This window comes from Pseudocercospora fijiensis (genome assembly GCF_000340215.1).
Source record: "Pseudocercospora fijiensis CIRAD86 unplaced genomic scaffold MYCFIscaffold_2, whole genome shotgun sequence".
Classification (NCBI taxonomy): Eukaryota; Fungi; Ascomycota; class Dothideomycetes; order Mycosphaerellales; family Mycosphaerellaceae; genus Pseudocercospora; species Pseudocercospora fijiensis.
Genome location: NW_006921533.1, coordinates 1629500 through 1643671, shown reverse-complemented (window position 1 = coordinate 1643671; position 14172 = coordinate 1629500). Strand labels below are relative to the sequence as shown.

Genomic DNA, 14172 nt, shown 5'->3' with positions numbered 1-14172 from the left:
TAGGTTTCTCGGAGATTTTGCATTTGATACATGCCTGATATTGCATGAAGCACGTCACGATACGAGGTATGTGTGGAGTTAGGAATTGATTGAGCGCAGGCCCATCCTTTCCGCTTTACTGTGACCGGATGAGTGCGATGCGACCGCCGGCCTAGCACAAGTCAGTAATTGAGCTGAGTTCGGAAATGTAGTTGCCTGCATACCTTGACTGTCTCTCCCTGCGTTGCATTGGTTAGTCGGTTGCAAGAAGAAAGAAAGTAGTAGACAATCGAACTTACCGGCTCTACCAGTAGCTTTTCGACCTTCGTCTTGCCCTTGACGCTGTCGGGTACGTTGACGTTGATTTCGAGCTTCATAGCCTCCAGAATGGCTACTAGTTGACCCTCTTGGAGCTCTTCCTTTTCTTTGACCTCCACCTTCCAGACCTGGGAGAGATCAGTATAACCGAAAATCACGCAGGTGAGCAAGCGCCTACATTCGCGTCAACTGGAGCTTCGATTGCAGTGATTGCTGGATCCTGAAGCAGGTTATCGACAGTGCCTTCATCCGGCTTCTTCTTTGCTTTATCGGCTCGCCACTTCTCCAACGATTCTTGTTCTGCACGAATCATCTCTTCTTGTATTTTGCGCTGTGCAGCTCTGATCCGAGTCACTTCATCGGCTGTCTCTGTCAGCATTTTGTTGTGTTCTGCCATATCAAACTCGACGGTCTCAAATTGGAACTCATAATTTCCAGATCGAAAGAGCTCCAGTTTGGCGTTGAGGTCGTCCTCGCTAACTTCATAGAATGTAAGTATGTCGAAGTCCTGAAACAGCCAAGGTCTCTCTGGCGAGAAACCAGCTTTAAAGCCATAGAGATCGAAGCCTGAAGAAAAGCAAAGTCAGCCCAGATTCTAAGACAGTACTGATGCAAACTCACATGGAATGGTTCTTCCAAGCATCTGATAGCCGCCAGGAGAGTCCACAGGATATATTGAAGCACACGAACCACCCCATCCGAACGTGCCCTCTGGCGTGAAGACTCTTGATGGGTTCGCTTTAGGTGATGCCATGCGTTGCCGAGGATCTACGGGTACCGAGACCGTATTGCCACAGAAAAATCCCACAACGACTGTCATAAGTTCGCCATTCAACATGTTGTGCTTGAGCTGTTCAGGGGTGAAAGCGTTGTTCTTGGCAACGAAACCGAGATTATCAGGTAGATATGGCGCATGAGGACGCTGTGTCTCCATATATCTCTTAGTCGCCTCACGCTGTTCGGAAGTTTCCCAGGCCAGAGGTAGCTTGAACTTGCGACATGGAACCTTGACTCTGCTGAGATCTCCGAACTGATCTTCGAGTGCCTGAAGATGCTTGACAAGTTGGTTGCGATCTATCTTCGATCCGTCGTAGCATATGTTGATGGTTGTACAGCAGCTGACTGTTGTAACTAGATTCTCCTTCAGCCAAGATGGCGCGTCGCTGGAGTTCAAGGCTTTCTCAAGGGCTGTGGCCCTACATCGGTAATTGATGTCAAACTGTTCGTTGCCGTATTCAACCAGTACATAGTCATCGCCTGCCTGACGGTATCGTACGTGTGGTCGAGATCCCTCGGCGGCACGCTCCCAAATGACGGCCTTGCCATAGTCTCCAGAAGGTTTAAAGGCGGCATCGAGCGGCTTCACGTCACTGAAGTCATTCTTCGACACTGCGAGCTCCAGAGCGTCGATGTAGTCTGCCACTTGCTTTCGGAGACTCAGAGCCTCGTCCAAAGATACGCGTTGGTATTGAAAGCTGTCGCCGGCCTTGACCTGCCCCATCTTCCAATAGTCGGCGCGAATGATTGTTGCCGAGCTGGCGAATCCGCCAAAATTGGGAGAATCTGGAAAGTGGGAGTAATCTCAGCATATGTCGGGCCATCAAAGTGGCATCACTTACCCATAGCAAAAATGCAGCCTTCGTCGCCGGTCCAGTTCAGAGAGCCAATCGAGTAAGGGTATTCCACCAGATTTGAAGGATGTGACCCGCCCTCACCACCATCTTCCCGGGCCCACTTCGGTACAGGGCCGATCAGTCTGATGGCAGATCGACTTGCGTTGTGTGACACCTTCCATTGAGTGCCGTATAGCATTTCTATGTCCTCTTCTGTCAAGTAGCCTTCTTCGTGCGGGCCAGGCAATGCGTTGATCTTCCAGGGGGATTCGTATGAGGGCCGCAGGTTCTCCGGAATGCTAGGGTGTCCTGACAAAGTCTCTGGTATTCTGTCCGCGATCTGGAGCTGGTCTCCGGGTGCAAGCTGTCGGCCTTGGTAACCACCAATGGCTACAATAGGTGACGTCGATTTGGAGCCAAAATAATCTGCGATTGACCGAAACCCTCCGAATACTGCGAGATAAGTCCTACATCCTCCGCCGGTGGTGCGACCGATCTTGAGTCTCTGCCCTGCTTTGATGTGCTTCCGTGACCACATTGGTAGACTTTCGCCATCGAGCATTGCCTCGATGGACGCACCTGTCAGAGCGATCACTGCTGGACCTAGGAAACGCAGTTCGGGTCCTGACAGTGTAATCTCAAGCCCTTCTTTGGTCCGATCATTCCCGACAAGCAGATTCGCTGCGGCGAGTGCCACTGGGTCCATAGCACCGCTACGAGGGATGCCTTTTCCGACAGATGGTCTGCCTTCGAGATCTTGCACCAGTGTATAAGCTCCAGCGGAGATGACGTCTATGACAGCAGGCTCATATTTGAAGCTACCCAAGAAGGAGGTCAAGGTGTTTCCAGATTGGAATGTGTCATTCTCCATAATGCTTGCCAGGAAGTCCAGGTTGTTAGGAGGGCCTAGCACCCTCGAATTCTTCAGCAGCAGGCTCATTCCTTTTCTTGCAGCATCTCGCGTTTTGGCGTGGCTGATAACCTTGGCAATTAAAGGATCATAATTGGGGGAGATTCGTAGGCCCGTCCGCACCCATGTGTCGATGCGAGCATTAGGCAGGTCAGCCCAATACACCTCAGTCAACAGACCTGGAGAAGGAGCATAGTCGCGAAGCACATTCTCGGCGTACAATCTAGCCTCGATTGCGGCTCCGAACGGCTTTGGTTTCTGCAAAGACGTGAGATGCTCGGCATCCAGGCCTCCTTTTCCGGCCAGCTGAGCATCAGCTTGTCTTAGCATCAGTTCCACCAGATCCACATCGTAGCAGAGTTCTGTGATGGGGTGCTCGACTTGGAGTCGTGTGTTCATCTCAAGGAAGAAGAAATCTGCAGTCTTGTCATCGACCAGAAATTCGACAGTGCCGGCTGAGCCGTATTTAACAGTCTCAGCAAGCTCTACGCATGTGATTAGTACAACAAATCTTTTCAACACATCCGAATCACTTACCAACAGCAGCCTTGCAGATCTTTTCGCGTAGGCCCGGATGTCTCTCGACGAAAGGGCTTGGACACTGCAAATCGTTAATGTCAAGAGGCCTCCAATGATCTGTATGCATTTGACCGACCTCTTCGATGACTTTCTGATGTCTTCGTTGGATTGAGCACTGTCGAAAGGATCAGCCCCGTTATGGGAAAAGTTATCGAGATGCTCGTACCTCTCGTTCGCCAAAGCTGACAGCCTTGCCTTGGCCATTGCCAAACACTTGAACTTCCACATGATGAGACTCAGGGTAATATCGTTCAATGAAGACGCCAGAGTCCTTGAACAACGCTTCGCCACGAGACTTGGCTTTCTTATACCCGTCCTTCACTTCGGCGGAATTGTAGCAAGTGATCAAGCCAGAACCTCCACCTCCTGCGGTGATCTTGAGCATGACTGGAAAGCCAATGGCTTCGCTTTGCTTCAGGGCATCTTCCTCGCTTTCGACCAGACCCTCAGTTCCTGGGACTATAGGCACCGAGGACTTCTTGGCCAAATCGCGAGCGGTATGCTTGATGCCAAATGCTTTGATGGCATCTTCGTTTGGACTGTCACCACGTCAATGCCAGACTTTCGGACATCTTCATCCATGCCTACCCAACCCACGCCAGTCCAGCGTCCGTCACGGCCTTTGCGAATGCTGCGTTTTCCGCAAGAAACCCATAGCCAGGAATGACAGCATCGCACGCCTTGTCTTGGGCTATTCGGATGATCTCGTCGCCATCGGTATAGCTCTGGACGGTCGGCAGCAACACCGCTTCATCTGCATTGGAGACATGAAGTGATGCCGAGTCCGCCGAGGTGTAGATGGACACTGTCTTGATGCCCAGTCGTTTGGCAGTCTTGATGGTCCTCACCGCCTGTAGAAATGGCGTCAGCACATCTGAACCGCGACTTCTTTGCACGGAGCTGGCGTCTTACAATCTCGCCTCGATTCGCGATCAACAACGTCTTCAACTTCTCCATCTTCGCGCTATGTCATGAGTGTGACACAAGCGAATAGAATAATAAAGCTCGAAGACGGTTGGTCTCGTCGACCAGACCATGCCACTCCCACAGCCCGGGAATACGGCTGGTCGACCCCTGATAAGGCCTTGCCTCCTCACTTGCTGCTCAAGCAACCTGGACTGACCCCTCTCAACAATGCCACCTTGGACGTCACCTGCTGGCCGCCCGGCGGCGAGCGCAGGCCAAGACCAAGCTCCACTTCAGTCGGTGTGATGAGAGAGTCATCTGGAGACCTGAACTGCGTCCAATCTCTCCCTGCTATACGATATTCGTTAGGCGAAAAACCATGGCCCCAATCCAGAGCAAAGTGCACATCAACGTCGATCTGGGCGAAGCATACGGCAACTACAAATGCGGACCCGACGATGAACTCATCCCTCTGATCGACCATGCAAACATAGCCTGTGGCGTAAGCTGACCTCCCTCTCACTCACCAAGCCATAAAACATAAACAAGCACTAACAGATGAAAAATCCCAAAGTTCCACGCCGGCGATCCGCTCATAATGCAACAAACCGTCGAAAAATGCAAACAACACAACATCAAAGTCGGCGCCCACCCAGGTCTCCCAGACATCCAAGGTTTCGGCCGCCGTGAAATCAAAATGTCCCCCGAAGAATTAACAGCAATGGTTCGCTATCAAGGTGAAAGAAATCACACCCACATCCATCCATCTCTCCACTCCAACCCATTCTAAACAAATCTTCTATCCTAGTCGGCGCCCTCCAAGCCTTCCTCACAGCCGCAAATGTTCCCCTAAACCACGTAAAACCCCACGGAGTTTTATACGGAATGATGTACCGCGACATGGAAATCTGTCGCGCCGTATACGCCGGAGTCCCCACAGGCACACGTGTGTTCGGCTTGGCGGGCACATGTCAAGAGCAAGTTGCCAAAGAAATGGGCTTGCCATTCACAGCAGAACTGTAAGTCTAGCAATCACTCTCCGCTACTCCACTGACGCTCCATGTCTGATCTAGATACGGCGACGTAAAATACAACTCCGACAACACGTTAGTAATAGACCGGAAGAAGAAACCCTGGACGCCAGAAGAAACGCAGACACACGTCAGGTCGCAGATCGAGACTTCGAGTGTGGTTACTGTGACGGGTGAAACGATTGATTTACCGGTTGGGGACCATGAAGTGAGTATGTGTTGTCATTCGGATAGTCCGGGAGCTTTAGAGATTGTGCAAACGGCGAGGAAGATGGTTGATGAGTTCAATAAGAAAATGGGATACTGATTGATATGTTTTTTGTAAATGCTTGTACTGCTGTAGCATTGGTACAGGGGTATGGTATGGTATGTAAAGACAAGTCACATTGGTGTCATCCATCGTCATGATTTGCAGTCATGCATGTGTCTGCCCCCTCGACGAACGAATGCTGTTACGGTCTGTCTGTACGTCAGACCGGCATCTCTGAACGCCGTTCCAAATGCCTTTCCTTTTCATCGGCAGCCCAAGGAACATCAGCCAAGGTCTCGCAGCTCTAGCCCCTCACTCTGAGTGAAAGTGTGGTATGCGCAAGGCGCACCGAGAAGTAGCGTGCGTGGAAGGTATGCTGTGTACGGAAGCGCTTTCACAGCACAATCATGCCCATGCCCCTCCTATCCGCAGCCTCTAGTCATGATGCAATTCTGCGCACCTCCTGTACCGACCGATTGATGTTGCTGATCTTCTTGAGAAGTGGATCGCTAGGTCTCTCCTCTGAGATAGCCATATATGCGCCCTGCAGACGCTGCGAAAGCACGTCCATAATCTTCGGTGCGACGTCCATGATGTCGGCGTCCTGCACGTTGACTTGCTGCAGTACCCGCTCGAGCCAATCAAGGCGTTCATTGATGTAAGTGTCGAAGCTCGATGTGATGGCCGCAGAGACGGTAAGTGCTACCAGTGGGGATAATGACTGCAAGTAGCTGGGTTTGACACGCACGAAGAGCTTGTCGAAGATGTCGGCTTGTCGATCGGACGAGATCCACTGCGAGAATTTAGCATAGAAATGATCAGTCTAAAGAGGGTGACGTACCTGGATAGTGGCTTCTTCAAACTTGCCATCCATGAGCATCTGTGTCATACGTGTGACGTCCTCGTCTTCGGCCTCTGGTGGTGGCTCCGGCGCAGTGAGTGCAGCAGATGAAGCCGATGGTGTGCCACGGCCATCACGTTGCATCTTCAGAATCTGCTCTTGGAAAGCAGTCTGACTTGTGGCCATGTTCTGCAGAGTAGCAGAGAGGCTGCGAACAACAGTTGACAGTTCGTCGATCTTGACACCATCCTGCTTACGTTGGGCCTCCGACGTTTGCTGATATTGAGCGAATCGGTTCTCGAGGTCACCTACCATCCGCTGAGCGGCTTGCGTAGTCATCTCCGGCAGCTGTTGTTGTAGCATCACTGAGACTTGCTGTTGCACTCTCTGAGCAACGTGGTTGGCAGTAATCTCAGAGATAGCCTTGTGGACCTCCTTGTCCCTGAGTGCTTGCTGCAATGTGTTGGACAACGATGCTTTCATGGCGGTGGCGACGCTGGCGTTGAGCTGTTGTGGTAGGAGCTCGGCGATCTTTCGGTCACAGACTCGACTGGTGACATCGGTCAGGGTAGGAATGACATCGCTCTCGATGCGGTTAGCAATGATGCTGCTGAGGCTCCGGTCCACGTTCTCAGTAAGCGTGGATGACACAAGTCGCAGAAGTGCATCTTGCTTGGCCCCAGCCGCGGCATCCTGAACCCGCTTGTCAGATTCAATACGAGCGTAGAGCTGCTCGAAGTGCTTGCTCAGCGAAGCGTGATACTCAGTCTGGTCGCCGGTGACCGCTGTCTGTGTGGCAGCTTGCGCGGCAGCGGCCTGTGGTGATACGATGACCTTTTCGAGTGATCGATTGCTGGCGGAGGACTTAGCACGCGCAGAAGCAAGCGAGTAAGAATCTGGCGTCATCAATGGCGGATTGGTGGGGATCTGTGGCAAAGGCTTGTTCGGCGGCTCTGGCGACAGCATGCGAGGTGTGCCGTTGGCAGGGGGAGCAGGGGTGGGCGTCTTGCGTGGCTCCTTCTTGATGTCCTTCGCCGGAGATGGCTCCTTAGGCGTCTCATGTTTCTTCGGCGCTGGCGCCTTGGAGCTCTGCTTGGTCAGGGTATCTGCACTGCTTGATGGCTCGCTGCCTACCGGTAGCTTTGCCGGTTGGAGCAGATCGGTGACATCGATCACGCCCTCCTTAAGTGCATCTTTCGGATTGAGCATCTTGCTATTCTCATCCCAGCCCAGATCCTCTCGCTTGATGCTTACGCCAACAACACCCTTCGAGTGCATGACGTAGAGCTCAAACAGTGTCTCTCCGGCAGTGTTCTTCTCGCTCGCGTTCTCGACAGGAGTCTTAAGCATGTCGATGCTGCGAAGCTGGCCTGCTTTGGCGAAAGAGAACTCCCTAAGTCCACTCATAATTGCAGTGCTCTCTGGCTTCGGTAAAGCAGGGTCTGAGCGAGCCAGCATAGCGATGTACTTTGCCTGCTCCATGTGCGGTATGTTATACTTAGGCGCACTAAGGTGGATAAAGTAGATCGAATTCCGAGTCGGGTGGGCGACTGCGATGATGCCGGTCTTTGAGTGGTAGCTTATGCTGCAGATGCCATCGCTATCCTTCTCATGTGGCAAGCGGATCTCCTGCACGGCTTTGCCGAGCCCGAGATCCCAAAGCTGAAGAATGTGGTTTTGCTTGAAGCCGATGATCACATATCGCATGGCGCTACCCTTCACAACTGGTCGCTCCTTGTCCAAGAACATGATCGACGAGACGGAAGGCTTTTCGTCCGGCTTGCTGCCAGACGCTGCGGCATTCATCTGCCACAGTGGTTCGCGCAAGTCGACTGGATCGTGCTTGCCTGCAGTGGTGTCCATGGCGCTGCTGAGGAGATTGCGGATGTCCCAAAACTTGAAGCGACCGTTCTTGTCGAGGCTTGCAATGACAGTGTCGTCTTCTGAAAAGCAGAAGTCTTTGCCAGCCTTGCCAGTGTTGATCTTGAAACTGCGATGTCCGAAATACTTTTCGCTGTTAACCTTGCGCGATCCAGGGTCACAGTAAGCAGCGTCCTTGGCGGTATTTGGTGCGATAATGAAGATGTTCTTTCCGCGTGCGATTGCGAAGTACTCCGGGTGTCGTGAGCTCACCTTCGCGCGTGTCTTAAACGGCGATCCCGAGGTGTTCTCTTCCGCGGTGGCAACTGAAGGCATGATGAAGCCATTCGCATCGACATCGTCGTCTGGGAAGAGCTCGGCTCGCGACTTGTTAAGGGAGGTCCAGAAAACAGATCCATTGACTCCAGTACCAAGCACAGTCTCGACGTCGTATCCATTTACCGGAGAAGTGCAGAGCTGAACACTGAAGATGCGCTCGCCGCTAGATCTGAACACCTGCTTGTGATCGCCAGAGTCTTGGCGGATGATTCTGAATCCGCCGTTGTCTTTCTTCGTGGCAACCTGCGCGTAGACGATGTGAGTCTGGCTAGCAGTGACGAGCGAGCGGTCGATCTGGTCGAATTCCTTCTTCAACTGCGCGATGACCATGAAGTTGTCTTGACGGATCGGTCGTACAGATTTCAGCGGCTTGATCTGAAGCGAAACAAACGGTTTCATAGGGAAGTTGTACACTTCGACCTTGCCGTCCTCCTTGTGCGTGTCCTCGGACGACTCCCAATTCGACTCCACGTCGTCATCTGCAGCTGGAATTGGATCTTTCTTAACGACCAGTTCATCGTCGGTAGCGGTCTTGGTGGAGGGTGCCTTGAGGTCGGCGTCTGCAAGAGCCTGCTCAACCTGCTTGTCAACCTGCTCACCGACACCTTCGAGAGCTTGCGACACGCTCTGTCCACTCCTATTGTCCGACAGTGCCGAAGCAGTGCGCACGCTTTCGACTCTTCTGCTCTTATGCGCCGGAGACTCGCCGTTCCTAGCTCCAGAGGTACTCCGATCGTGCTTGAGAATCTCGATCTTCTTGGGCTGGTTTGCCTGCTCTTCCGGTCGCGACTTGTTGAGTGGCGAGCTCGAATGTAGTTGATCGAACGGATTGACGTAGCTGAACATGGATGACTTGGTGGACAGTGGAGCTGCGAAAGGTGTCGTGGCAGGGCTACCAAACTGGTGGACTGGCGTGGCTTCGCTTGAGTGAGGCTGCTTGGTAGCAATCGAGGCCTGCGCAAACTCTCTGGCCATGTTGTCGACGTCAGGTTGGTGGCTGAGTGATCTCTGTGGTGCTTGCTCAACGGCAGGTGATGCTGTCTTCGGCTTAAGAAGATTGAGCAGGAAGTCCTGCTGGTTGGTGCTCGAGTTGGCAGCGGAGCGAGACATGTCTGGTCGCTCAGCCCCCGCGCCAGCCATTGCTGAGCTGGTCATGATACTGCCTGAGGATGAGCGCTGAATACTATTCATGAGGTCGGCAGCAGACAGCGGTCGAGCCTCGCCGCGAGAGTGCACGCTATCACGAGCTTGCACAGTGGTGGGAAGGTGCACCGACTGGCGAGCATTGTGAAGTGCACCCATAGCTCCCGTCTGCTCCTTCTGCTCCTTCTGCCCAGGCTGGCTGCTGAACTTGAGGAGGTTCAGCAGGTTGCTGGTACGGTTGAGATCTGGATTTGGCGTTCCGACGTGTGAGGATGGATTGACCGGGCTGATGACATTCGATGCGTGGCGAGGGTCGGGCGTGGATACTTGTGGTGTGTATTGCGGTGAGGACACCGATGGCGGTTGATGTGGTGTTGGGAGAGGCGACGATGCCCAAATGCCGCTCTGTGCGTTGTTCTGTTGCTGCTGAGCTGGAGTTGCTGGATCGTTTGGACCTTGGGCTTTGAGTCGCGAGAACAGCTCTTGCAAATCGGCCATGGCGGATTGTGTGTGCGCGCGCGATGCGCAGTGATGGAATCAAGTAAGAACGCTCAGCACGCCCCAAGCATGTATGTACGATACAGCAACAAAAGGGTAATGAGTTGGCGTGGTTGGGTGGTGCGTGGTGTGGATTCAGCAGCAGCACTGGCGAGTCAAGCTTCGGCGATCAGCAAGCTCAATCGCGGAGTGTGACGCAGCTCATTTGCTGCGCACAAACACCACTGCAGACCTGCCCATCACGTGTAGCTCTAGAACTGAGCCGCGAGTAATGCTATACATGGCAATGGCACGTCACCGACTTCACTTTGCTGCGAACGCCTCATTACGTCTCCCTGTGACCCAACAATAATGCCGAAAGAAGGGTGAGGTGAAGGCACCGAGCTGGGGGTCCTGACTCTGGACCTGCATCCGATACAGCCCAATGCTTCCTACGCGAACCATGGCGCTGCTAGGGTCTATGCTAGACTAAGCATATCGTTCACCCTCTGCCAAGCGCGCCTTCGTTCACTTTGCTGCCAGTCAACACTGCTGAGACTGACCTGTGAAAATTTGGTCTCGTTGCCTAAATACGGGCTGCCTACGTGAAGCTTCCGCTGGGCGCCAAAACGCTCTCTGCTGTCACCCCACCCCACGCCAGGCTGGGAATGGGTTCAGCTTCGTATCATTAGTGTTCAGGCCGTCGCGGTAGACAAGCCTTGCTCACTGCTCGTACACCATCGCATCTGCTTCTCTGAAACGTACATGGTATCATATCATCAGCCCAGCCATAGACTTATCCTGGACTCCTACTTCTTCTCATTGTGCCCTCCAGAATCGCCATATCACCGGCTCTTTTCAACGCCAATGCAGCCATCACGCCTGACTATGCATTAAAAAGTGCTCCATGCCCTTGATCGTCCCTTGAAGTCATACTTGAAAGGACCCTCGATGCGCGGCCCGCTCTTCCTTCGAGCATGCTATACCGGAAGGTTGAACCTTCCGCCTTGAAGCACTCTGCAGTCACGTCAGTAATAGGTCGCCGAATAAAGAGCTTCTTTGGCGGCAAGACTTACTTGGTGTAGTAGATCCAAAAGAAGTCCGTGTAAAGCACAGTCTGGATGATGCCAGCAAAGACAGGGATTGGATCCCAGTATCCCCCTTCAGCGAAATATCTCCAGATCCAGTTTGGAATGTACAGTGCTCGGTATGCGCCCAATGCAGCCAGGTAGTGCGTCGTGATCGTCTCAGCCTCTCCTGTCCTTTGCAACATGAACAGTTGCGGAAGGATAGCCACAGATTCCAGCCAGATTGAGAAAGCCCAAAGCATCTCAGCCGGCTTGTACTTGTATGGAAACAGTAAGCCTAAGACTGCAGCCCCTCCCACTAGGTATTCCACCTTGAACGTATCTTGATTCGGGTCGTGTGTTGGCTTGTAGTCGTTCAGCATAAGATATATCGTATATCCTTGCGCTCCGATGAAGATGATCTTGAATGTCGTGTTCCAAAGACTCTTAGTCGGATCGGTCCAGAACAAGTCGAGATATCTCGTTACGTAGACTGTGAGGTATAGGAATTGCGATTTGAAGGAGATACCGGATGCGCTCTGGGAAATAGATGTCAGCTTGTATTGGGCTTGAGAGAATCTGATGATTGCATACACTTGAAGACTTCATCTTGGCCAGCAATATGAAGATTGACGCGAGGTGCGACAAGTCGCCTATTGCTTCGTCAGTTTCTATCCGTAGCTCTCCACAAGATCGTGTAGCATACCGAGTATCCTGAAGATGTTCATCGTCATCGCGTGGTAGTCGCCAAACCGGGTCAATTCAGGAACTCTCCAGCCAAGTGTTTGTGTCAATGCGACAATGTGTTCCTGAGCAGAGTGAGTCCGGCTGGATTTGGTTGGGCTAGTTCGAACAGCTTGCACTTGATGCGGGAAGCCACAGGCGACCCCTGCAGCGGGAGAAGCCTTGGCAGTCTCTCCCGCGATCTCCGCATCGATCTTCCTCGCTTCGACTTTGCTGCCGTCGAGGACGCTCTCAACCCCATCATTACGGGTCACGGATCGAGGGATTGCCATTCGGCCTTGCTTCGAGGCATGGGTTACATTTGACAGATGAGTATGTCTTCAAGAAACCAGAATGCTACGCGCGGCATCATCAAGAACCTCTGCCAACGACATCTACAAATCCCCCTTCTGCACAACCATCTCAACCTTCCCAGCATGTTTTGTTCTCACAAGATGAAACTCCTCCTGCCTCCCAAACACCCACTTCCAATCCCTCGTCTCCCGATCCCAATACACATCCTCCTCAAGTGGAAAAATCAGCGTCTCATTCCTCTCCTCCACAAAATGTTCGACAAAAAGCTCAATACTATAATACATATTCTTCAAAATCGGCAAATCACCAAGCACAGGTACCCCATCCTGTAAATTCGTCATCCCAATCACAGCTCCAGCAGAATGCCCCCAATCTCCGATCGGATGACAGTAGATTCTTCCTTCGATGCCTTCGTCATGCATAGCTTTGCGAGATCGGGCTAGGACTTCGTTGCCGGTGAGTCCGATTTTCATGTGAGATTTGACGATGTCTTGGAGACGGTTTCCTTTCCTTAGTCCGGCGAGGAGGCCGGTTGGGATGTCCTTTTTGCTATGCCCTGGAGGGAGGACGTAGGCGAGATGTTGGGTATCGGTATTGAGTCCAAGAGCGGTAAGACCGAAGTCGACGTGTAGTAGATCTCCATATTTGATAGCCTTCTCAGCACGTGGAATCATCTCCATAGACATATTCGGTTCCAAGAACCCAGGAAGCACAGTAACACTCGGATGAAACCAAGTACTGTAATTCATACTCTGTAATTTTTCACGGAACCACCACTCCACATCCTCAGTCGTAGTCACATCGGGTGTTATAGTCCGTTCACTGAATCCCTCATCGATGACCGCCCAAGCCGTCTCCATCAGCTTCTGATACCAAAACAATCTTGACCTAGGTTGAGTAGCGATATACTGAACAGCGACCAACGGCACAGCGAAAAGTCTTTCCTTCCACGGTGAACCCAGTTGCTTGAGAAGCTGTTGAAACTCACCAGCATGCAGACCACCAGCGAACGCGATCTCAGAATCTACGTTGATGGCGATAGATCCTGGATCACATGCTTCAAGAATATCCTTTAGCTCGTCCCAGAGTCCAGGCGTGTTGTCGATCCAGGTCTTAGATTCAAATGCTGGGTCGGCGAAGAAGATCGAGAGAGTTCTGCGTCGAGCCGAGAATTGTGTTGCTTTTTTCATAGACCAGAAGGCCGTGTCTTCGGCGTATTCTCTTTGCGAGATCTGTGACGTGTCAGTGATTGTGAGTATGCTTGGGATAGATGTTGTATGTACCAGCCACGCATCTACACCCCGTTCTTGTAGAATTGATGGGATTGTTGCAAGTCGTTCCTCTCGCCAGCCATCTTGAAGTTTGGCTTGCTCTTTGAGTGGAGGGAGATGATGGGCTTTCAGTTTGGCTGATGAAAGGCCCAAAAGAGCCAATAGTAGCACCACAATGAGTCTGGGCGTGAATATCATCTTTAGGGATGTTTGCATTCGAGGGAGGTGGTGCTGACGAGCTCTGTCTACAGGGCACAAGGTGTAGTCGGATAAACTTTGAAGCCGTTATCGGCTAATATCAGTAACGATCTCGCTGATAGTATCACATTTCTGCGATGCTCGTTTCGATCAACTATGTAGCACGGCGTGACAGACTTGATCAGCAATGTTCGCTAAACGCTTCCACGCAGCCTTTGCGACGGATCTGCTCCTCCTAGTCCTGTCACTCAAGCATGGGTCCTGCGCTTCCTATTGCTGGAAGCCATTTGGTCCGCGACTGGCAAATGATTTCGACTTTCGGACGGCGAGAGAATCTAGCATGATGCTCAAA

At 52.2% G+C, this 14172-nt stretch overlaps 5 protein-coding genes across 5 annotated transcripts; 1 reads left to right on the top strand and 4 right to left on the bottom strand.

Annotated features, from left to right (window-relative positions):
• Nucleotides 1-161: 161 nt before the first annotated feature.
• Nucleotides 162-4356, bottom strand: MYCFIDRAFT_41182 (uncharacterized protein; the record flags this gene model as incomplete). The annotated part of the gene is made up of 9 exons (XM_007924275.1): nt 162-425; nt 476-864; nt 919-1860; nt 1917-3305; nt 3358-3421; nt 3476-3514; nt 3566-3938; nt 3988-4250; nt 4312-4356. 9 exons carry the CDS (start codon nt 4354-4356, stop codon nt 162-164), a joined length of 3768 nt encoding a protein of 1255 aa, XP_007922466.1.
• Nucleotides 4357-4684: 328 nt separating this feature from the next.
• Nucleotides 4685-5643, top strand: MYCFIDRAFT_82673 (uncharacterized protein; the record flags this gene model as incomplete). Its single annotated transcript, XM_007924676.1, has 4 exons — nt 4685-4807; nt 4880-5042; nt 5114-5324; nt 5379-5643. The coding sequence occupies 4 exons, from the start codon at nt 4685-4687 to the stop codon at nt 5641-5643; spliced, it is 762 nt and encodes a 253-aa protein (XP_007922867.1).
• Nucleotides 5644-5657: 14 nt separating this feature from the next.
• Nucleotides 5658-10267, bottom strand: MYCFIDRAFT_59767 (uncharacterized protein; the record flags this gene model as incomplete). The annotated part of the gene is made up of 2 exons (XM_007924457.1): nt 5658-6379; nt 6428-10267. The coding sequence occupies 2 exons, from the start codon at nt 10265-10267 to the stop codon at nt 6026-6028; spliced, it is 4194 nt and encodes a 1397-aa protein (XP_007922648.1). The 3' UTR covers nt 5658-6025.
• A 542-nt stretch (nt 10268-10809) lies between these two features.
• On the bottom strand, nt 10810-12120 carry MYCFIDRAFT_52931 (uncharacterized protein; the record flags this gene model as incomplete). The annotated part of the gene is made up of 4 exons (XM_007924385.1): nt 12020-12120; nt 11908-11966; nt 11323-11852; nt 10810-11263 (listed from the first exon to the last, which is right to left on the bottom strand). Exons 1-4 carry the CDS (start codon nt 12045-12047, stop codon nt 11227-11229), a joined length of 654 nt encoding a protein of 217 aa, XP_007922576.1. The 5' UTR covers nt 12048-12120.
• Nucleotides 12121-12431: 311 nt separating this feature from the next.
• Nucleotides 12432-13820, bottom strand: MYCFIDRAFT_132635 (uncharacterized protein; the record flags this gene model as incomplete). Its single annotated transcript, XM_007924960.1, has 2 exons — nt 12432-13583; nt 13635-13820. 2 exons carry the CDS (start codon nt 13818-13820, stop codon nt 12432-12434), a joined length of 1338 nt encoding a protein of 445 aa, XP_007923151.1.
• Nucleotides 13821-14172: the final 352 nt, after the last annotated feature.